The sequence below is a fragment of the Rattus norvegicus genome, chromosome 7 (genome assembly GCF_021556685.1).
Source record: "Rattus norvegicus strain SHRSP/BbbUtx chromosome 7, alternate assembly SHRSP_T2T, whole genome shotgun sequence".
NCBI classification, from domain to species: domain Eukaryota; kingdom Metazoa; phylum Chordata; class Mammalia; order Rodentia; family Muridae; genus Rattus; species Rattus norvegicus.
In genome coordinates this window covers 117,998,137-118,020,036 of record NC_141540.1, presented here as the reverse complement: position 1 = coordinate 118,020,036, position 21,900 = coordinate 117,998,137, and the positions used below count along the sequence as shown (strand labels likewise).

The following is a 21,900-nucleotide window of genomic DNA, read 5'->3' as shown; positions in this document are numbered from 1 at the left end:
GGCCTTGTTATATCAGGCATCCATGGCATGAGTGTGCCATTCAGTTTTTAGGACCCGAGTCTCAGACCCCATGTAGTTGTCAGTGAGGGGTCAACTGTAGGATGCCACAACAAGGCCTAAGTACATTTCCATGAGTCTCCTGGGTCCATCATCCATGCTGGTCTGCTGTACCTGCCCAGCAGCGCCAGAGTCAGGACACAGGTCTCCTGGTGGTGGTGCAGCAGCTCAGTCTCTACCCCTCCTGGGGAAGGCTTCGTGAATTCTGGGCAGCAGCCATCTTGGGTCTCCACATGGCTTCAGAAGCCGATAGGCTGTGCGGAAACAGTAATCAGGGTCAAAACTATCCTTAAGAAAACAGGGAGCTTTTGTTATATAGGAAGAGGAAGGGGCCTGCAGGTCAAACCCCAGGCAGGTGATAAAAAGCCAGGTCCTCCAGCCCTGGCCAGTACTAGGGTCACAGGGTCATACAGAGGTGGGCATGGTAACCATGCCTACGGGAGGCGGGATGCCAGCCTTCCTTATTGGTAACAAGATGAGGTGGAATCCCCATGTAAGATGTCCTGTACCTCCTCACCCACAGTCAGGTTTCCTGAGAGCAAAGACCAAAACTGTTACTCTGTCCTTATCTTCTTGGTCATGTCTGCTAGGCAGGCTGAGTCTCACCTGACTGGCTCACTCACTACTCTAGGGCTATAGCCCAACTGGGCCTTTTTGCCTGCTCAGCACAACCTCTGATGGCCCAGTCCCATTTGTCCTTCCCAGTCTGAGGACCTTGGAGCCTGCGCCCAGTTTGAGAACAGCCGGCAGAACCGCAGTGCAGTGCCCAGCTCCAGCTGTGTCTTCCCCACATTCACGCTTCGTAAGCCCTCCTCAGAGACGGACATCGAGAACTGGGCCTCCAAGCACTTCAACAAGCACACCCAGGGTCTCTTCCGGCGAAAGGTATCCATAGCCAACATGTTGGCCTGGAGCAGTGAGTCCATCAAGAAGCCCATGATTGTGACTAGTGACCGGCATGTGAAGAAGGAGGCCTGTGAGATCTTCAAGCTAATCCAGATGTACATGGGCGACAGGCGGGCCAAGGCAGACCCGCTGCACGTAGCCCTAGAGATAGCCACCAAAGGCTGGAGTGCACAGGGCCTACGGGATGAGCTGTATATTCAGCTATGCCGGCAAACCACAGAGAACTTCCGCCTAGAGAGCCTGGCCCGTGGCTGGGAGCTCATGGCCATCTGCCTGGCTTTCTTCCCACCAACCCCCAAGTTCCACTCCTACCTAGAGGGCTATATCTACCGGCACATGGACCCCGTTAACGACACCAAAGGTAAGGCCCAGCATGTGGGGCCCCAGCACCCCAGCTTTGCTGCTGCTGAGGTAAGGGCTGCAGATAGGGCTTCTGGCCAGTTCCAAGAAGATACACAGCCCCCTGGAAAATCCCACACCCTAGTTGTGAGCCTCAAAGCAGCTCAGGCTGTCTTCTATGTAGGCTCTGGGCCAGTGGCCTAAGCAAGGAAAAAGATGGTGACTGAGTGTGTCACTAAGCTCCAATCCACAGGCCTATCGCACATAATAAAGTCTTGTAAGTTCAGCCAGCTAGTGGGCATTTTAAGCTGAGCTGCCCTGTGAGGTTGGAAGGTAGGGCTTTCATAGATAACCTACTTGCCTATAACTGCCTAGGACCAAGAACAAGACCACCAGAGATAGGTCATAATTCTATTAGCTGGGCAGTTGGTCTGAGCCTAGGGCTGGCTAGAGTGGGCTCAGACAGGGCCTGGGTAACAGTGTACCATCTTCCGCATCAACAGTTCTAAGTACCCGAGGAGTACAGGCACAGGACTTATGTTTTCATGTACACACACATGCTCAAACATACAGATGCTTGCAAACTAGATTACACAATACTGTGTGTTGTTCCTTGGGAGGAGAAGAGTCTCTCTTGGGCTATTTCTCTAGAAACTGATCAGGGCCTCTGAACCTTGTTGCCAACAGGTATGGGGAAAGCATTTTCATGATGTTGGCTCATTGCACACACACGAGGACAGGGCAGAAGCTGAACAGGCTTCTGGAGGTGTGCCAAGCATAGGAAACAGTCAGCCACTTGCGAGTGAGCTCTCAGAATCCATGTGACTTCTGCCCCAGGCGTGTGGTTTTCAGCATGGCAGATGCAGAACCTGGCACACATCTGTGTTCCCATACCTGCACTGAGAACAAAGTCACATCCAAGCAGCTTGGGATTACTAGAGGCTTGAGGGGGGTCTTTGAACCCCAAGTCTTGGTTCTCTTATGCCTTTCTACGAATAGGGGGTCCTGGAAGCTGTGCTTTGTTGATCTCATAGACAATGTCTTTGCTCTCCTCTAAAGAGCCTTCCAGTGTACTTGAACCACAGGGCATGACAATGGGTCTCCTCAGCAGTGTCCTTGGGTGACCTAGTAGGCAAATGAAGACTTGGGAGTGACTAGAGGCCTCAGGGTTATCTAGCCAGGAAGACTGTAGCTGGCCTGTTTCTTTAGGACCTCCTGTGATGCTGGCCTTCACAGTGTCTGTGTGTGTTATACCCATAGTATTCTGGCTTACACAGAAGTGGGAAAAGGATTTAGCTTCGGGGCATCGGCCTGACAGCACCCCAAAAGTCTTACCTCTGGACTCTGAATGGTAAGCAACCAACTAGTGGCTTGCATCCAGGCTGTGGGGCCTGGGCTGCTCTTGCTGTCAAAACCGTCTCTATCCTTGGCTGCCTCAAGTTTGCCTGTGTGCAGCTTTGCGTGGCCTTGAGCCAAAGAGACCTCTTCATACAAGCTGCTCACCTTCCTCAACAGGCATAAGCGCAGTGTTCAAGAACGTGGGTCCCAGCCAGGCCCAGCAGAACTCATCCATAATGCCAGCATTCGAGACAGCAGAGATAGGACCACAGACGTTTTGTTGAGTCAGGGTTTCTCTGTGCAGCCCTGGCTGTCCTGGAACTTATCATGTAGACCAGGCTGGCCTCGAACTCAGATCCACTTGCCTCTGCCTCCTGAGTGCTGGGACTAAAGGCTCACCACCCCCCAGTGCAGCATTTTTTTAAATGGCTCATCATAATTTTTGTTAAAATGTACAGGGTTTTTCATTGTTCGTTTGTTTGTTTGTTTGTTTGTTTGTTTGTTTATTTGGAGCTGGGGACCGAACCCAGGGCCTTGTGCTTGCTAGGCAAGCACTCTACCACTGAGCTAAATCCCCAACCCCGTTCATTTATTTTTAAGTAACTGGCCCTTACTGTCACCCAGCATGGGCACAAAAGCTACAAAAAAGAATTGATAAAAACAGACTGCAGCAAGTTTGAGGCTTCCTGGTCTATATAGAGAGGTTCAGCCAGCCAGGGCTACATGTGACATCTTGTCCTAAAACCTCAGTTGTGTCAGGGAAGGTAGAGTAGGGCATGAGCCGTGCCTTACCCGCTCAAGAATGTGCAGCGCCTGCTTTGGAAGACTAGCTGGCCAGAGGCTGAAAACAGATACTGTGGCTGAGAGCGAGGGGCAGCATGGAGCATGGTTAGCAAGAAAGAACAGCATGGTAGAGGGCCCCCTCCACTGGCTTGTTGTAGATCTGAAATCAAAGTCTGGTCTGTATGAGGTAGATCTGTGATCACAGAGGTCCCAGAAACACACCCTCTCAGAGCAGGTCCGTTGTCCTCATAGGTAGAGGGTCTTTCAAACACAAAAGAGATTAACTCCAACCTCCACTTTGCACTGTATAAAAAATTAACTCAAAGTGGGTTATGAACCAACCAGGTATGGTGGCACAGCTCTTTATCACAGTACTCAGGAGGCAGGAGAAGATGGCTGTCTAGGCCAGCCTGGTCTACAGAGGGAATTCTTAGGTAGCCAAGACTACATACACAGACCCTATTTCAAGAATGTTTTTAAAAAAGATCATAAATGGGGTTGGGGAATTAGCTCAGTAGTAGAGCGCTTGCCTAGGAAGCGCAAGACCCTGGGTTCGGTCCCCAGCTCCGAAAAAAAGAACCAAAAAAAAAAAAAAAAAAAAAAGATCATAAATCAAAACATAAAACCCCAAACTATAAAGGTTATAGGAAAAAAATCTTTGTCTTCTTAGGTTAGGCAGTAACTTTTATATAATACCAGAAACACTGTCTGTTGCGAAGTTGAACTATCAAAATCAAATATCTAACTAAGTATTAAGAGGATGAGGAGCTGGGGTTGGGGATTTAGCTTAGTGGTAGAGCGCTTGCCTAGCAAGCGAAAGGCCCTGGGTTCGGTCCTCAGCTGGGGGGCGGGGGAAGCTGCTAAAAAAGAGGATGAGGACCTTAAGTGTAGCTCAGTGGTAGAGTGTAAATCTCTGGGCTTTGCCCCTAAAAGAGAAATGAAAAGCCAGTTATTCAAGTTGCAGACAAAGTCCAAAGCTGTGATCTGCATGGTGGTGCTAAATGTGCACTCATTGGTGTGAATTCGTTACTTTTTTTTCTGAGACAGGGTTTCTCTGTGTAGGCATGCTGACCTGGAACTTGCTCTGTAGACCAGGCTGGCCTGGAATTCATAGAGACCCACTTGCCTCTGCTTCTGCTGGATTTAAGAGTGTGCACCACCACTGCCTATTGAACTCTATTAATAGAGACACAAATTCATACCTACAAAAGTATTCATAGATACACATGTGTATACATGGATTAATGGACGTATATTTGCTTGTTCTGTCTACTGAGAGGCCCTCAGAAGCACGCACGCATGAATAAGGAAAAGCATACCTGACACCATTTATTTTGGTTTTTAATTATAACTTTCTGTTACAAGAGCCTATAGTCCTTTTGAGAAATAGCCGATTTTATCCTCATGTGGGGAATGTATTGACAAGATGTGTCAAAAGCGGCCAGGTTGCTGACATGTGTCCTCAGCACAGAGAGGGCTAGAGGTTGAAGGGTCTTGAGTTCGAGGTCAACCTGAACCTTACAGCAAGGGCTTAAAATTTCAAGACCTCAAAAATTTAGGGCTACAATTACAGCTCGGTGCAAAACACTTACCTGGTGTTCACAAGGCTGTGAGTTCAGTCCTCAGCACCCAAAATAAATAAAAGTATAGCCATGCCTGGAACTGTACTGTTACATCACCTACCCAGGGTGCTAAGGCAAGAGGAAAAGAGGAAAGGCTGCCCTAAGTACAAAGCGAGTTCAAAGCCAGCCGTATTAGTTTAAATAAGATCCTATCTCAAAAAGTAAAAGAGGGCTGGACCTGTCACTCAGTGTTAGACTGCCTGCCTCGCATGCACTGAAGCTCTGTGTTCAGTCACAAATCTTGTCATAGAGGCATGGGAGGGAGAGGCATGGGAGTGGTTCAGGAGTGTCAGCCAACTGAAAGCTTCTAGTGGTAAAACTTAAGGCAAAGTGTAAAATAAATACCCTTAGCATGTTTCTTCTGTGACTGACTTCCAAAGAGAGCACTGACGGGAGGTCAGGGAGAAGCTACTCTCACAGTGCAGAAATCTGATGGGTGTGACCTCGATCAGGTGACAAGTCACCGGCAGCACTTACTTTGTCACAGGTAGCAGTCCACACCAGACTGGAGTCTCCTGTCACCATCATTCACCTGTTCTGTTGGCTTTGTAGAAGGTGGGTCTGTGGACCAAACAAACAGCTCAGGAGCCCAGACCCAAACTTCCTCTTGGCCAGAGATGTGTGAACCAACTACAGTGTGTCTCCCTCTGACCAGTACAGTCCCTCTGCCTTCCCCCGACTTCAGGTCCTCTGGTCATATAGCACCAGAGATGTGTGAACCAACTACAGTGTATCTCCCTCTGACCAGTACAGTCCCTCTGCCTTCCCCCGACTTCAGGTCCTCTGGTCATATAGCACCAGAGATGTGTGAACCAACTACAGTGTATCTCTCTCTGACCAGTACAGTCCCTCTGCCTTCCCCCCACTTCAGGTCCTCGGGTCATATAGCACCAGAAACGTCCCAGCATCTCACACTGACCTGTGTGCATACAGAGCTGCCTGTCTCCAGAGACACATGGCCATCAGGTTGATGGGGACAGGCCCCCAGCAGGCCCAGGGGCCTCCTTGCCACCAAGTGTACAAACCACATGGGCAGTGGTTTCTGGCTTATGTCCTGTGGTCCTCACGGTTCTGTTTGCTCCCCAGTGACACAGCACATAAAAGAGCTTCTGGAAAGAAACAGTAAGAAGAAGTCCAAACTGAGAAAGAAACCCAAGCCTTATGTTGAAGAGCCAGATGGTAGGGCCTCTGCAGCCTGGGCGCTGCCTCTGCACCGCTCTGCTCTTCAGCCATGGCCGCCTGGCCTCCTCTAACCGCTTCTGGGCTGGGGGAGGGACACTAACCTCAGGCTTGGGGCCTCCCAAGCAAGCAAAAACTGGATGTCTGGGGTGCCAAAATGACCTAGAGAAATGGTGCCTGCTGTGCACCTCTTCTGGTGGTACCCAGGACAACCCACAGCTTGCTTCTTGGTGGACAGGGGGAACAAGGACTAACCTGTGAAGGCCTGGAGTCACCCCCAGGTGAGTGAATGGGCCTGACTGTGGGGTGAGGCTCACAGGTGGAGGAGCTGGCTGTCCTGTGGCAAGTGCTTCCCTAGCCTAGTGCCTCCTGGGGCAGGGTGTCCCCCCATTATCAGCAAGAATCTTCCCTTTCCCGTGGTGGCCCCAGCAAAGCCTTCTTAAGCCCAGAGTGTCTCTGCCTTCTTGCACCAGCATCCTTCTTGCTCCTTCCCTGAGCCCCATCTCAGGACCACTCTGCTCAGTTGAACACCAGGAAAAGCTGTGACCTCCCTATCTAGAGCTCTCAGTGACAGCTCAGTGCTGCCACTCTCTCATAAGGCCTCCAGGCGGCGCTGAACTGCCTGCACCACCTCAGTACAGAACTGCTTCTACCAGGCCACCTTCCGCAGTATCAGAACTCCTGCCTCCTGCCCCTTGTTTGACTCTAGAAAAGTTTTTGCCATTGTGTGCCGCCCACGGGCACCCAGGGGTGAGACCAGGGGCTTCCTGTAGATGAGATGTGTGTAGAACAGGACAGACTGGGCCGGCAGGAAGCCGCAGCATGGAGAGCCTTACAGGAAGGCCAGGATGACTTCCGTAGGGCTTGAAACTTGGCCCTGCTTGGGACCTCCCAGGCTGCCTTAGCAAGCCCATGTGGAGACCGCCCCTGGGGATAGTAGAAATCTGCGTGCCCAGCCACCTGGGCACGGGAACTGGGTAGACCCCAACTGTCTGTGAGTTTTGGCAGACAAGGTAGGAAACAAGCTTCTGTAGAACTTGGAGCAGAACTGGGCAGTCTGGCTCTGGAGCCCAGACTGTGTCAGGTAGGAATCTGAGGATCATTCCTTCCCTGGACCATGCAGGGTGAGCAGCAGCAGACACAGTAAGCCTTGGGTCACCTGCTGCAATAGTAAGACCCTGCGACACTGTTCCTCTAAGTCTAGAGTGGAAGCTGCTGCTCCTGTTAAACTGTTTACCTGCAGCCTGGGAGAGGTTCTGGCCACGGTTCAACAAGGCTAGACTGGGGACCCAGAGCAGACCACAGACAAGTAAAGGTCTCTCTCTCTAGGATGGCAGTGACCACTGCCTAAGCCACTTTGGACACTCAGGCAGAGCAGAAATCATTGCTGCTACCTAGACTCCAGGTTATATGTAGTCCCAGCCTCAGTCCTGGCTATGCTACCACAGCACCAGACACTCCCACACAACCATTCTCAGGCATCTGCAAGATGGGTGTGGTTTCAGTCCCTATTCTAGGGAAAACTGAAGCCAGAGAAGCTTTTTTCTCACCCACCCCAGCTGAGAGGTGGGAGAAATGGGACATGCTGTGGTCCTGAGCAGGTACAGATGCGGCAACCCTGAGTGGGCAGAACACAGGCAGTGGCCTAAGTCCCTCCATTGTTCTCAGACCTCATCTGCTGAGCTGAGCCAGGGTAGAGGAAGAACTTATGCACTGTCCGTTCTTAAACAAGGGGGCCTAGCAGCTTTCCTAAAGGGTAAGGTCTCCTGACGTAGAACAACGTAGAATGCTGCAGTGCTGCCTCCAGCTGGCTGAGCACAAAAACCAGGATCTTCTGCCAGGGTCTGTGGATCACTTGGGACCTCGGGCAGATCATCCAAGACTTAAACATCTGAGAAATCTATAATTACTTTGATTAGAAAGGAACCCCTTTTATAGATGTGAATAAACTATTTTATGGTAAAGTGTTCTAATGGAACAAAATAAGCTTATGGATTATGGGTACACACACACACACACACACACACACACACACACACACACACACACCTGTGTCTAAGGACTTTCCCAAGTGCTCAGATGTCCACAAGGAACTTAGAGGCCTCATTGACCTCAGTGGATAACAAGCTAGCTGTCACAGAAGAAGAGACTTCCAGAGGAGGGGTGTCTGTTTTCCAGAGGGTGATGGTCTGTCCGTGACATTTCTTGGCATGTTCTGTCATCTACTTCCCTATTTGCCAGGACCAAGTGGGCAACACTTGACTTCACCTTCCATTCATACAAAGCCTAATCTATCCAAGCCAACACTGTCATTTCACCAGCTCTGCTGCAGGGGCTGAGTCCTGAAAGCCCCCTCCCTTGAGAGGAAGGCAGGCTGTACTCTTAGCCTCTGCTTAGAGTGCTGGCACAAAACACTGACGTCTCTTAGATGCTGTCTTCCACTGAGAACCAATCCTTGTTCACCCTCCCCCTGACACTCTTGCCCCCAACTTCACCCTCCCTAAGGAAGCCAGGGCTGCTGGAGAGCTGTGTTTGCCCCAGTGCTGGCCAATGACACTAGATACTTCATCCAAAAGCCTCTTCCCTGGGACCAGGGAAGACCAAAGGTCTTGCTAGGGTCACCTGAGGAGGAAAGGAAGTAGATTGAAGGCCTGGATGTGTCCGTCCTTTCTTGCCTGTGACTCCTTACAGGGAAGGGCTTTGTTTTCAACCTATTTTCCCTGGTGGCTGTAGGAAGGCTGGTAGAGGGGTTTCTCCCACCCGAGTTCCTAGAGGTATGGGAAGCTCCCCTTGCTTCTCCTCTTGGGGCTTTGTGCTATAGGGCTGTGCCTGGGAGAGAGTGTGGGCTACTGTCTAGCTCAGGGGTGGGTGAAAAGCTGGCCACACACCATATATCCACACCAGGCTGACTGCCACCCTTTCTCTTCTAGGGGTGGCAATAAGCACCTATGCGAAGTACTGTTACCACAAACTACAGAAGGCAGCCCTGACTGGGGCCAAGAAGGTACAAACGCTTCTGGGAGAAGCAGGGTAGGGCAAATGACTCTCCTCCAGTCCATACAGAAGCCAGATGGTGAGGCAGTGAGGCTCAGCACAGTACCTGTTGACAGGGTGGCCAGCCTGTTAGTGTCTAACTAGGAAGGCTTAAGAGCCCTGTGCTTCCCGCATGTCTTTCTCTTCAAAGGGCCTGTGACCATGCCCGAGCCTCCAGTTGAGGAGCAATGTAAATGGGTACTAGACAGGATATCTGGTAGTTACCCAAGTAGGGTAATCCATCCACCTGGCTATACCCTGCCTCCGAAAGACCAGAAATAGCATCCTGGCTGCACTGGCCCCCTAAGGCTCCAACTGGCACGGTGAGATGCAGCAGACAGGCACTGCCATATGCAAGCCTGTGGTGGGGACCCTCAGCTCTCTGCTATTCTGCATGTCCGTGCTTTAGGGTGTTGCAGATGGCCTGATGGGAGACCCCCTTAGTGACTTGGGTCAGGGTCTGGGTTGTCCCTGGTTCTGACTGGGCCAAGAACTAGAATTAGGGGAAAGAGATGAACGAAGGAGGCTGAGCTACAATAGGACCTGAGTGCTAGGCTGTCTCCACAGGGCCTGAAGAAGCCTAACGTGGAGGAGATACGACATGCCAAGAACGCAGTGTTCAGCCCGTCCATGTTTGGCAGTGCACTGCAGGAGGTGATGAGCATGCAGAAAGAGCGCTATCCCGACAGGCAGCTGCCCTGGGTACAGACACGGCTCTCCGAGGAGGTCCTGGCACTCAACGGTGACCAGACGGAGGGTATCTTCAGGTGCCTTGCCAACCCCAGACTGTGGGCGGGGGAAGGGTGCAGTTATGTGTTGATATCTCTAATATCAGAGACATTAAGCCTAGGGGCCATGCAACCAAGAGACAAGGAAATGCCCCATCCACAGGAGGCAAGTTTGAGCTTTAGTGGTTGCAAGGGGAACAGCTACACAGAGAAGCCAAGAGGGTCCCTCACCATTGACCCCACCCCTCAAATAGCTCATGGCCAATAAAGACACCAATAGGCCCAGATACCAGCAAGGACATCACCTCTCACAAGAGCCTCAGAGATGGCATGCATCTGGCTAGGCAGTTTGTCATCCTGTGGGAACGGGGATGTGACATACCAACCCTTGGGATGGCACTTGCCTTTGCATGTCAACCATTGTAATGACTTGCCTGTCAGGACCAGGGAGGTCCAAGCCCCCAAGACAAAAGGCAAGCAAATTTGAGCTTTAGTGGCTGCAAGGGGAATAGCTACACAGAAGCCAAGAGGGTCCCTCACCACTGACCCAAGTACATGGGCAGCATCCCCCAAAAGAGGCAACAAAGCTCTGAGTCAGCCCACCCTGCCTGAGACAGTCAGGTTGGGAGTCCTTGAGGCTTTCTGCTACTCCCAACTCTAGCTATAGAGCAAGATGAGCTCCTCTAGTCTGAGATGTGCCTTGTGTTTTCTAGGGTCCCTGGTGACATTGATGAGGTGAATGCCCTGAAGTTGCAGGTGGATCAGTGGAAGGTGCCTACAGGACTGGAGGACCCCCATGTCCCTGGTGAGCCCCACACATCCTTGGTGGTTTTGAGGAGTTGGCTTGCATGCATATCCTAGAAAGAGATAACCGTGCCGGCTGGGGCTACTTCAGGATCACCCCATGGCCTTGTCCTTCTGCGGCTGCATCTCACCATCCTTCACCCTTCCACCTACCTCCAGAAGAAGTCTAGACATTCTCCTACACTGGACATGTCAGTGTTCTTGGCATACCCATGGTTCTGCCCTCCAGAACAGCATGGCCCACAGCTGGAGCAATCTAAGCCACCTCCTTCAGCAGCTGCACAACCCTTGTGAGAAATTTTATTTTGTAGTCATTGTAGGCGCACACACACACACACACACACACACACACACACACACACACACCCCTGCACTGCCAAGAATGAGCCCAGGTCCTCCAGCAGCTGGTGTCCCTGGGATCTGGGCTTATCTGTACAGCTTTAGCCAGAGAGACCCTTTCCAGCCTGTTCCATGTCCTCCCATACACCTTATTTCTGTGAATGTGGCCCCTGGTGGATGCTTGGCTTAGGGGCCCCCAAGCCAAAACCATCTAAGTCACTCCCACCCCCAGCATCGCTGCTGAAGCTGTGGTATCGGGAGCTGGAAGAGCCCTTGATTCCTCATGAATTCTACGAACAATGCATTGCGCACTACGAGAGCCCGGAGGCTGCTGTGGCCGTGGTGCACGCGCTACCGCGCATCAACCGAATGGTGCTGTGCTACCTCATTCGCTTCCTCCAGGTATGCATGCTCTGCCTCCAGTGCCACACCACGCCCACCTTCTATCCTTCCCATCCAACCTTCCACCTTGCCCAGCTCATCCCATAGTAGCTACACCTACCCTCCACTCTGCTCTCCTCCTCTCCCTTCACCTGGACCCCTTCACACAGGTGTTCGTGCAGCCAGCCAATGTAGCCATCACCAAAATGGACGTCAGCAACCTGGCTATGGTGATGGCACCCAACTGCCTGCGCTGCCAGTCGGATGATCCTCGTGTCATCTTCGAGAATACACGAAAGGAGATGTCCTTCCTTCGAGTGCTCATTCAGCATTTAGATACCAGCTTCATGGAGGGCGTGCTATAGCACGCGGGCTATGGACTCCTAGGGTGACACCCGGGGAGGTGGGAGGGAAGGCCCCAGCGCGAGGCAGCATGCCAGGCCCCGCCAGCCGCCCGCCCTGCCCCAGGCCCTCCCGGGCAAAGCAGCCACGCCATATCTCGTGGCCAGTTCCTGTGGGTACCGGCTCGCCCTGCCGGTCGCAAGCAAGCCAGCCCCGAGAAGTGCCTTCTGTTTCCCGGAGCCGAGCAACACTGCCCTCCTGGTCGGCTGAAGCACATACCGCGTTGCTCAGGGCAACACGACCTTGTTCCCCTCTTCAGAGCAATCCTCCACCAAGGCACTCGTGCCCTGATCCCTCTTACCCTAGTCTAGGGACCTCTGGCTGGGGCCTGAAGGAGAATTAGAGGTGCTCTGGAGAGCTGTGCTGGCCACCACTAGGACACAACTCTGTTGACCCAATGCCTAATAGGTCTTTGTGAAAGGGGAGGCCCCAAACCAAAGCCCTCTAGGGCAGGGCCAGGGCTAGGCAGGCTTTCTTGGGGAGGGTGGGGGAGGATGAGAGGTTTTGTTTTGTTTTGGGGGGCTTTTTTTTTTTTTGAGTACAGAACCTATCCCATACCCAGCCTACTTGTGTATAAAGATATAAATAGAATGACAGATGTCAGAACTAAGTTTGCTAAGGACATAGTTTTAACCAGATGCTATTTATCTCTTGAACTGCCGTGTGGTCCTCGCGCTGAGCAAGTTAGCACCACCCTCCTTTGACCTCGCGGCCTCCGACCAAACTCCACTCACAGGCGGCGCGCGGATGAGACCTGCCTGGACTCGTCTGCGTTTTCCATTCTGGAATCTGAGTTCAAACAAATTGTCAAACTTCATTTCTCCTGTTTATATATATATATATATTTTTTAGAGTTTTTATTTATTAAAAACAAAAGTCCCGCCATACGGAGGCCCGCAGCTCTCTGGGTCAGGTCCTGGACCTCTCCAGGACCTCTCTGGCCGCAGGCGCTCCCTCGGACGTGTGGATCGAGGGGACAGTGCTCCGTGTGAATAAAGTTCAAGTGCACACTCGCTACCTGTGCTCCAGTTTACTTCTGACACGGCGGGGGTGGGGGGCGGGTCCACATCCCGTAGCTACTTCCGGAGGCGGGTCAGACAGCTCCGCCCCACCGAGCACGTGCTGCCGGCGGAACCCAAAACCCCAAGCACAGCACTGTGTGATCTGTTTCCGGTGTGAAAGGATGTGGCCGCCTTGCGGGGCAATGCGTAACTTGGCTCTAGTCTTGGCGAGGTCGCAGAGAGCTCGGGCCTGCAGTGGGAACGAACGTGTCTCCTACACACAGGGCCAAAGTCCGGAGCCCAGAACCCGCGAGTATTTCTACTATGTGGATCACCAAGGCCAGGTGTGCCTGGCGAGTGACAGAGGGAGGAGTCCCGGGGGAGCAGCGGAATGGGCACCGGGTGGGGAATGGTTCTAGGGACGAGACCTGGGTTAGGTGTTACGTGTAGATTTGGGTTCAAAGCCTAGGCTGGAAGCCGGAAATTCCGGGCCAGCTGCTTACACGGCATCGCAGTCCCGCCCACACTAGTCTGTCCTAGCACCAATCCTAGAGCCAAGTGCTCGTGATTGCTAGTGACAAAGGGCCGTCAAGTCTGCTGTAGAAAAAGGGGTGGGGGCTGCAATGCTGAAAACCTGTCTGTAGAAAGTCCGCAGGGCCCTTTCACATGCCCCCGCCCCGAACAAATCACACAGAAAAGCAAGGACAGCAAACACCACCGGCCTTCGGGCTTTCTTGCCAGGACTTACAGTCCACTGTGTTCCTTCTGTCTGCAGCTTTTCCTAGATGACTCCAAAATGAAGAACTTTATCACCTGCTTCAAAGGTATTGCTTACTGCACTGCTCCCTTATCTCTACCCCGACTCTGAGGGAAGCCCCCATCCACAAAGGGGGTGGGAGGCTAGCTCATGCCAGTGCTGGTGTGCCCAGGAAAAGGAGCGTGTCTGGGAAGCTTGGTCACCGAGCGTGATCAGTCCGTGCCTTTTGTTCCCACAGACCTGCAATTCCTGGTCACTTTCTTCTCCCGTCTGAGACCCAACCACAGCGGGCGCTACGAGGCTTCCTTCCCTTTCCTCTCGCTTTGTGGCAGAGAGCGTAACTTCCTGCGCTGTGAAGACCGGCCAGTGGTCTTCACGCACCTCCTGGCTTCCGACAGCGAGTCACCTCGTCTCTCCTACTGCGGCGGCGGCGAGGCACTGGCCATACCCTTCGAGCCCGCTCGCTTGCTACCCCTGGCGGCCAATGGGCGCCTGTACCACCCAGCACCGGAGCGGGCAGGCGGCGTGGGTCTAGTGCGCTCGGCCCTGGCCTTCGAGCTCAGCGCTTGCTTCGAGTATGGACCTAACTCACCCACGGTCCCCTCTCACGTACAGTGGCAAGGTCGGCGTATCGCCCTAACTATGGATCTGGCCCCGCTGCTGCTCGCTGCCCCGCCCCCCTGAGACTCTGGCTGGGGCTGTGTGGGGAGGGTTAGGGCAAACACTGGGTTTTGTAGTATTCGCAGGTTACCCCTCTCGGCTTCAGAACTCCAGGTTAACCTAGATGTCCACTGTCACCTGCACGGTGACTGAGTGCATTCGCGTGCGCGCGCGCATAGGTGAGCCCTGGGCGACTGTAGGTTGGCGCTGTCCAAGGTTCTGGCGCAGCCCTGCTATCCTCTGTCCCTACAAAGATCCTTTCTCGGCCACCTCTAACCCTTGCACCGGCTTTGCATACCACGGATTGGCCTGCGCCGGTCACGTCAGGCAGTAGGCGCAAGGCGCGCGTGAGCCGGTGCGCGTGCGCGCCCACCCCAACATCCACCCCCCCTCCCGCCGCTTCTCCAGTCTTGCAGCCGCAAGCGCCGCGGGGAGTCGCTCGCCACTGGAGCAGGTGAGGGGGCGGGGAGGGGGGGAGATCCTGGCCCAAGGTCACCGAGCTTGGGGGCGGGATCGGAACCCTCTAGGTTCTGACTGCTGCACCAAGAAAAGGTCATAGGATCTGGCAATGGGAAGGGGTGGAAACCACACCCTCAATGAGCAGGCTCGGACCCACTGGAACGGGAGGGGGCGGTTAAGGGAGGTAGTGCTGGTTAAAAGCGCCGGATCGCAAGGGCTGCCAGAGACCTCAGCTGGGCCTGACAGAGAACACAGGGCTCCTCTCCACCTTCTTCCCCCCTAGATAGCCACCCAGGAGACCGACACCCCACGTCTGCCCAGGATTAGAGGATCATGTCCTGATAAAAGGATTTTTGGGCTTGTCTAGTAAGGGGCCCTTATTCCTGTCATGACTATCTTGCACTGATGCACATCTGGGCTTCTGCATAAGCAGCAGCTCTGATCCCTAATGCACAGATCAAGGCTTTGCTACTGAAGGCTGAACAGATGCGCGAGGCCTGGAGCCAGGGACCAACCATTCGTGCACCAGGAAATAAAACCCAGAAACCTAGCAAACGTCCCCACTTCTTGGGGCTCCACATGCCCTGAGATATCTAGGAGCTGCCTTTGCCTGCGCCAAAGCTATTCCATTAAAACTTTACTGCTGTACTGCTTCATCTCTTTTGACTTTAAATGATCATGTGACTTCCAATTGGTGCAAAATTGAGACAAACACCAAGGCCACTTAGTACAGTTCAACTTGACTCAGAGCAAAGAAGACCTGGTGAATAAGCAGGTATTAAAACACTAAAGCTTGCCAAATGAGCCTGGACACTTGAGAACAGTGCGCCCTTGGTCCTATTCTCTTTAACCTCAAAAAACAGGTTTCTCAGCTTCGGGTAGCTCCGTTAAAACTGAGCCCATTGTGGCTAGAACTAGACCCTAGTCCTTCTGTCCTTAAGTTCCCAGGCACATGCATTAACCTACTGTAGAACACATTTCTTAAGAGTTTCAGAGGTCACCGCTCCCACATTCTACTTAGAAAGCTAGATACCCTGTTGTGATGATAGGAGAGGAACTCAGTGGTATATTGTGTGCTTAAGCCTGTGCTTGATGTGTGGGAGAAACTGAGGTCAATCCCCAGACGGGAGGAAAGAAGAAAATTAAAAACCAGTGATGACCTAAGGTTTCCTCCCACATCCCAGCCAGGACACACACCTTCATCTACTCCAAAAACACAGACCTGTTTGGAACCAGCTTTGGGGCCAAGGCATGGGCTCTGGACTGTTTTTCCTGCTGTTTGTCTTATCCCTCCGTTCTCTAAAACTTACCTGAGAAAGCTAAGCGTGATGGGGCCGCCCCCTGTGACCTTGCCACTTGGGAGCTTGATTACAAGTGTCTCAGGTTCAAGTATAGCAAGACCCTGACTCAACAAATTAGAAGGAACAATCAGGTGTGGAGGCTCAGGTCTCTAATGCCAGTACTAGAGAGGCAGAGGCAGGTGGATCTCTGTGAGTTCAAGGCCAGCCCGCTTTACACAGAGATTGAGGATAGTCATGGACACATAGAAAGAGACCCTGTCTCAGTTGGGGTAGGGCTGGGGGTGAATTCCCAGCACCCACATGGTGGCTCACAACCATCCTAAATTCAGTTCCAGGGGATCCGATGCCCTCTTCTGACTTCTGAGGATCCCAGGTTTGCATGAGATGCACACACATACATGCAAAGCAAAACACTCATGCACAGAAAATATTTTTTGAAAAGGAGAGAACAGGAAGTAAGCTAGACATAGTGCCATAGGCCTTTAATCTCAGCACCCAGAGGCAGACAGACATCTCTGGGCCAACCAGAGAAACAGTAGACCCTCCCCAAAAGGAAATAAAATGTATGAGTTAACCCCCAAGAAAAGCCTAACTCTTGGTGAGCTTTCTACCCACCTCTGTCCCTACAACAGGAGGATTATGGACCACACCAAGCTATGCATTGAGCACCATGTCTCCCCAAATCCCCTTCAGATCATGACAAATGAACCATAAGGTGGGATCGAATGGGTCCAGGTCATGTGGGGTCCCTTGCTTTTGTGATGAGGCACGATAAAGTTTCTGCTCAGTGCTGAACTTTATGCTGATGCCAGTGCCCACAGAGTGAGACCAAGGGGGCACGTCTGCCCAGAGCCCTCTTTTTTTTTTTTTTTGGCCCATACCTGGGTAATTGCCTTGGACTTTGCTACCCAGGCAGTTCCCGAGTTACGTTCTGTTGCATCTGGGAACCGAGGAGAGCCCAGTGAAGGCTGCCGTGACAATGAAGAGTAAAAGGATCTCAGTGTAGGCACAGGAAGAGGCCTAGGGCAAGGTAAGGACCATCAATGCTTTTGGGTTTGTTGTTGTTTTAAGGTTTTGCTTTGGTTTTGTTTTGTTTCCTTTTTAAAAACTGTATGTGAGTGCGTGCGTGTATGTGTGTGTGTGTGTGTGTGTGTGTGTGTGTGTGTGTGTGCATCAGTTGGGAGTGGGGGATGCTCACACAAGTCAGAGGCCGCCTTTGTGGAGTTGCTTCTTTTCTTCCACTTCTATGTGGGTTGGGGAGACGCTGCTCAGGTCACCAGTCTTGCCAGGCAAGTGCCTTTACCTGTGTGGCTGTGTTGTGCAGTGCCTTCACGCAGGTTTTCCCAAGAGTGAAAGGGGAGTAGGGAGGCTTCGCTTTCTTCCTTTTATGGAGACAGAATTTCATATATCTGCAGCATCCTTGGCCAACCTGGAACTCACTATGTAGACCAGTCTGGCCTCAACTTAGAGATCTGCCTTCCTCTGTAGCCTAAGTGATGGTTTGTTTTTGGTTTGATTCAGTTGGTTGGTTTTCAAGTCAGATTTTCTCTGTATAGCCTTGACTGCGTGCATCTCACTCTGTAGGAGTCAAACTCAAAGAGGTCTGTCTCCCAAGTAAATTCTGAGATTAAAGGCTGTGCCACCACTGCCTACCTAGCCCCTGAGTACTAAGTCTCACTGTGTTCCAGCCGACCTGGCCTGGAACATACAGCCTAGACCTGGCCTTGAACCTACAACAATCCAGCTGCCTCGGTTTCCCCAGTGTTTAGGTTAAGAACATAACCCACCATGCCTAACATTTCATTCCTGCTTAAGCTCTGGCTGGATAATGTTAGCACAGGCCTGCTAACCTGTTTCAGGAGGCGCATCCCATCCGGGTCCATTCTCTGGGGAAGCCACAGCTTCCTGGTGGGGCTCTTCGGAAATGGCCCCAGGACCCCCCGCGCTGCTGCTGCTACTGCTGGGTTTATTGCTGCTGCCGCTGCTGCCTGGACTCCCACCCCGCGCCACCGGCTGTCCCGCCGCCTGCCGCTGCTACAGCGCCACAGTGGAGTGTGGCGCCCTACGGTTGCGCGTGGTCCCACCGGGAATCCCTCCGGGGACGCAGGTGGGCACTGTGCGGGACTGGCGGGCCTTGGCTTGGAGTAATGGGCTGCGAGTGTCCATCAGAATCGAGTGTGTGAACCTAAGAGTCTAGTGAGTGGACGGTCGCTAGGACATGTCCCACAATGAAGTAATATTGTCGTCCCTACAACCTTTAGACGCTGTTCCTGCAAGACAACAGCATCGCGCACCTGGAGCAAGGCGCCCTGGCACCGCTTGCTGCCCTGCGACACCTCTACCTGCATAACAATACCCTGCGGGCGCTGGAGTCTGGCGCCTTTCGTGCACAGCCCCGCCTGCTTGAACTGGCGCTGACCGGCAACCGGCTTCGGGGATTGCGTGGCGGCGCCTTTGTGGGCCTGGTCCAGCTTCGAGTGCTTTACCTGGCTGGAAACCAGCTGGCGAAGCTGCTAGATTTCACCTTTTTGCACCTGCCGGTAAGCAACAAACGCCAAAACTTCTGTATCTTGCTGTGATATCCCTAACTGCACTACTGGTGGGAGAGGTTAGGGGGGAGAGAAGTCAGCCTAGCTACCCATGGCCCTTTTCCCTGATGATCTCCTGCCCCTACTTCAGCGACTACAGGAACTTCATCTTCAAGAAAACAGCATTGAATTACTGGAAGACCAGGCCCTGGCTGGGCTTTCCTCCCTGGCCCTACTGGACCTCAGCAGGAACCAACTGGGCACCATCAGCAAGGAGGCCCTGCAGCCTCTGAGCAGCCTACAAGTGCTACGCCTCACAGGTAACTCTTCTTTGGCATGGCTCTCTTCTGGGTCCACAGCTGCATCAGCAGGGAGAAGCAGGCTTAGGTACACAGTGGGTTCCTGCTGTCAGTGGTGGTAGGAACTGAGGCAGATCCACACTGTGGCCATATCGACCTGGGGAGTTCCCTTAATTTTTACAGTCCCTGACTCAGGTTGAGCCACGTTCTACTTCACTGCTGAAAATGATTTCAGAATAAAACAAGATATAACAGAGTTTGGATTTATTAAAAGGGATGTTAATATAGATTTGAAACATAAGGGTTAAGACAGGTCCTGTGGAAAGAAAACACCCAAGAACGTTGATGTGGGTTTTACAAAGTAAGTGCCTTTATGATAGCCATATATACTGAATTTGATGGCTTCAGAAATTACACCTTAAAGGACTATTAAAGAACTTATGGGGCTCAAGACCCCATAAGAACAACAATGTCAAGCAACCAGAGCTTCCAGGGACTAAGCCACTACCCAAAGACTATACATGGACTGACTCTGGGCTCCAACCTCATAGGTAGCAATGAATATCCTAGTAAGAGCACCAGTGGAAGGGGAAGCCCTGGGTCCTGCTAAGACTGAACCCCCAGTGAACTAGTCTATGGGGGGAGGGGGACAATGGGGGGAGGGTGGGGAGGGGAACACCGATAAGAAAGGGGAGGGGGGAGGGGAATGTTTGCCCGGAAACTGGGAAAGGGAATAACAATCGAAATGTAAATAAGAAATACCCAAGTTAATAAAGATGAAAAAAAAAAGATAATACAAAAAAAGAAGAGAGACAATTAAAAAAAACCAGCTTATGTGAGCTGGGCATAGTAGCACAAACCTTTAGTTCCAGCACTTGGGGGCAGAAGCAGTAGGATTTCTGAGTTCAAGACCAGCCTGGTCTATAAAAATTAAGTTCCAGGATAGCCAGGACTACACAGAGAAACCCTGTCCTGAAAACAAAACAAAAGCTTAAGTGAGATCACAGGGTGGTTCCTACGCACTGGACAGGGATACAGAAGATAGTGTAAATTCCCAAGTAACAAGGGTTTTCAGGGAAGATGCCCTTAGTGAACAAAGGTTTAGTCTTGTGATTACCCCAGAAATTCCCTACAAAAAGAGCAAGGCCATTCTTGAGGATCACGGATAGATGCTCAGCCTTGCCTATGGTTCACTGCTGTTTTAGTAATCTTCTCAATATAAAGGGAGTATTGTTTGGTTGGCAATTTTCAAAGTAAATGTGGATATCACTTGGTGAGAGGCCTCAGTCAGAGTCTATGAGAACTTGTTTCCCTTCCTGTGCCACTATAATTCCCCTTTCCTATCTTGCTTCACTATGGCAGCCTGTGGGCATTGCTTGGCAGGGCCACACCAGAACCCTCAGCCTTGGGAAGGGACTACAAGGGAGTGCTGTAAAAAGTTACAGCTTATGCATCTATTAAACTTATCAGAGCAACCTAGCAGGACTGAAGCTCTTTTTTGTTTTGGTTTTCAACACAGGGTTTCTCTGTGTGTAGGGAATTGAGGCTCTTACAACTTGTCATCAGGGGGAGGCAGGCAAAACTGGAGCGAGCTCATTTGACAATAGGGTTTCAGTGCTGCTGGAATATACGGGGATGTGGCTTGCAAAACTGGGACTTCAGAGAAGCTGGTGCTTTTTCAGGAACTAGGACCACACACATTTCTAGGAACTTGGAGTGAGGGAAGAGGTGACAAAGGTTCTGGAACTCTATAGGCATCTAGAAGAGGTAGATAAGAGCTTCTGTCTGGACTAGCAGAACCCACCTACCTAGGCTCTATTCTGCCCCACACAGAGAACCCATGGCGTTGTGATTGTGCCCTTCACTGGTTGGGCTCTTGGATCAAAGAGGGGGGCCGACGGCTGCTGAGCTCCAGAGACAAGAAGATCACATGCGCAGAACCTCCACGCCTGGCGCTACAAAGTCTGCTGGAAGTATCTGGGGGTAGCCTTATCTGCATTCCTCCCTCCGTGAACGTGGAGCCCCCGGAACTCACAGCTAATCTGGGAGAGGACCTGCAGGTTGCCTGTCAGGCATCAGGCTACCCACAGCCCCTGGTGGTCTGGAGAAAGATGCTCCAGCCTCGCGATGGTAAGCCTCAAGCACAGGTCCAGCTGGAAGGTGGGGCACCAGGCCTGGGCGGGCATGCCACCCGTGACACCGGCAGCGGCATGCTCTTCCTCACCAACATCACACTGGCTCACGCAGGCAAGTACGAATGCGAGGCCACCAATGCTGGTGGCAAAGCGCGGGTGCTCTTCCATCTACTGGTCAACGCATCCCGGCAGCAGTCCCAGCAGCTACCCGCGCCGCAAGCCCCGGCTACACGCCCGGTGGGACAAGAACCACAACACGAGGGAGGCAGCATGGCCTTCCGAGCGCTGGGGCTAGCAACGCAGACAGCGATCACAGCAGCCATAGCGCTGCTGGCGCTCACCGCGCTGTTGTTGGCAGCTATGATCTGCAGACGCCGACGTCGGCGGAAAAAGATGCCTGTGCCGTCGGGGGAAGGCACCCTATTTGTCAATGACTATTCGGATGGGCCTTGCACCTTCGCACAGCTCGAGGAGCTCCGTGATGACCATGGACACGAAATGTTCGTTATTGACCGGTCCAAGCCCCTGTTCACAGAGATACCGCCAGAGGAGCCCCCGGAACACAATCCTCCCGAGGGCCTCAGGTCTGGGACACGCCTCCCTACACGTGTGGCCTATGAGATCCATTGCTGAGCTTGCGCGTACTAATGACATAAGCACTGGGGATTGGCCGGTGCAGAACCGCGCATGCTCAAAGTAAAGTTGAAGCCAGGCTTTTCCGCTGACTGTGTTGGGGCAGCCTGGTCGGGAGTTGTGGGTTGGGCGTTAGATGTTTTCCTCCAGCTGCCAGCTCTGGCGATCCACCCTGGCTTTGGACAGTAAGAATAGTGGGATAATCTACTTATAAGC

At 52.4% G+C, this 21,900-nt stretch overlaps 3 protein-coding genes across 10 annotated transcripts in view; all 3 read left to right on the top strand.

The window, feature by feature from the left end:
• Arhgap39 (Rho GTPase activating protein 39) overlaps nucleotides 1–12,928 on the top strand; it is a 92,833-nt gene extending 79,905 nt beyond the window's left edge. For 2 of the 6 annotated variants that reach the window (XM_087558732.1, XM_087558731.1), the window contains 6 exons: nucleotides 763–1,324; nucleotides 9,155–9,228; nucleotides 9,825–10,024; nucleotides 10,699–10,790; nucleotides 11,361–11,530; nucleotides 11,680–12,928. In XM_087558732.1, coding sequence (XP_087414858.1) covers nucleotides 763–1,324; nucleotides 9,155–9,228; nucleotides 9,825–10,024; nucleotides 10,699–10,790; nucleotides 11,361–11,530; nucleotides 11,680–11,874 — 1,293 coding nt within the window. In that variant the 3' untranslated portion in view covers nucleotides 11,875–12,928. 6 annotated transcript variants of the gene reach the window in all.
• A 163-nt stretch (nucleotides 12,929–13,091) lies between these two features.
• Nucleotides 13,092–15,436, top strand: C7h8orf82 (similar to human chromosome 8 open reading frame 82). The gene is made up of 3 exons (NM_001007751.1): nucleotides 13,092–13,256; nucleotides 13,688–13,736; nucleotides 13,908–15,436. Exons 1-3 carry the CDS (start codon nucleotides 13,095–13,097, stop codon nucleotides 14,351–14,353), a joined length of 657 nt encoding a protein of 218 aa, NP_001007752.1. The 5' UTR covers nucleotides 13,092–13,094; the 3' UTR covers nucleotides 14,354–15,436.
• Nucleotides 14,736–21,770, top strand: Lrrc24 (leucine rich repeat containing 24). 3 transcript variants are annotated; one of them, NM_001439786.1, is given in 6 exon segments: nucleotides 14,736–14,783; nucleotides 17,002–17,119; nucleotides 17,949–18,196; nucleotides 18,351–18,629; nucleotides 18,769–18,937; nucleotides 20,750–21,770. In NM_001439786.1, coding segments are annotated over 4 exon segments (1,566 nt in total). In that variant the 5' UTR covers nucleotides 14,736–14,783; nucleotides 17,002–17,119; nucleotides 17,949–18,013; the 3' UTR covers nucleotides 21,685–21,770.
• Nucleotides 21,771–21,900: the final 130 nt, after the last annotated feature.

Coding starts and splice junctions, on each gene's coding strand:
- C7h8orf82 (NM_001007751.1), top strand. CDS start 13,095: ATGTGGCCGCCTTGCGGGGCAATGCGTAACTTGGCTCTAGTCTTGGCG. Junction 13,257..13,687: donor ATGTGGATCACCAAGGCCAG/GTGTGCCTGGCG, acceptor TTCTGTCTGCAG/CTTTTCCTAGATGACTCCAA. Junction 13,737..13,907: donor CTTTATCACCTGCTTCAAAG/GTATTGCTTACT, acceptor TTGTTCCCACAG/ACCTGCAATTCCTGGTCACT.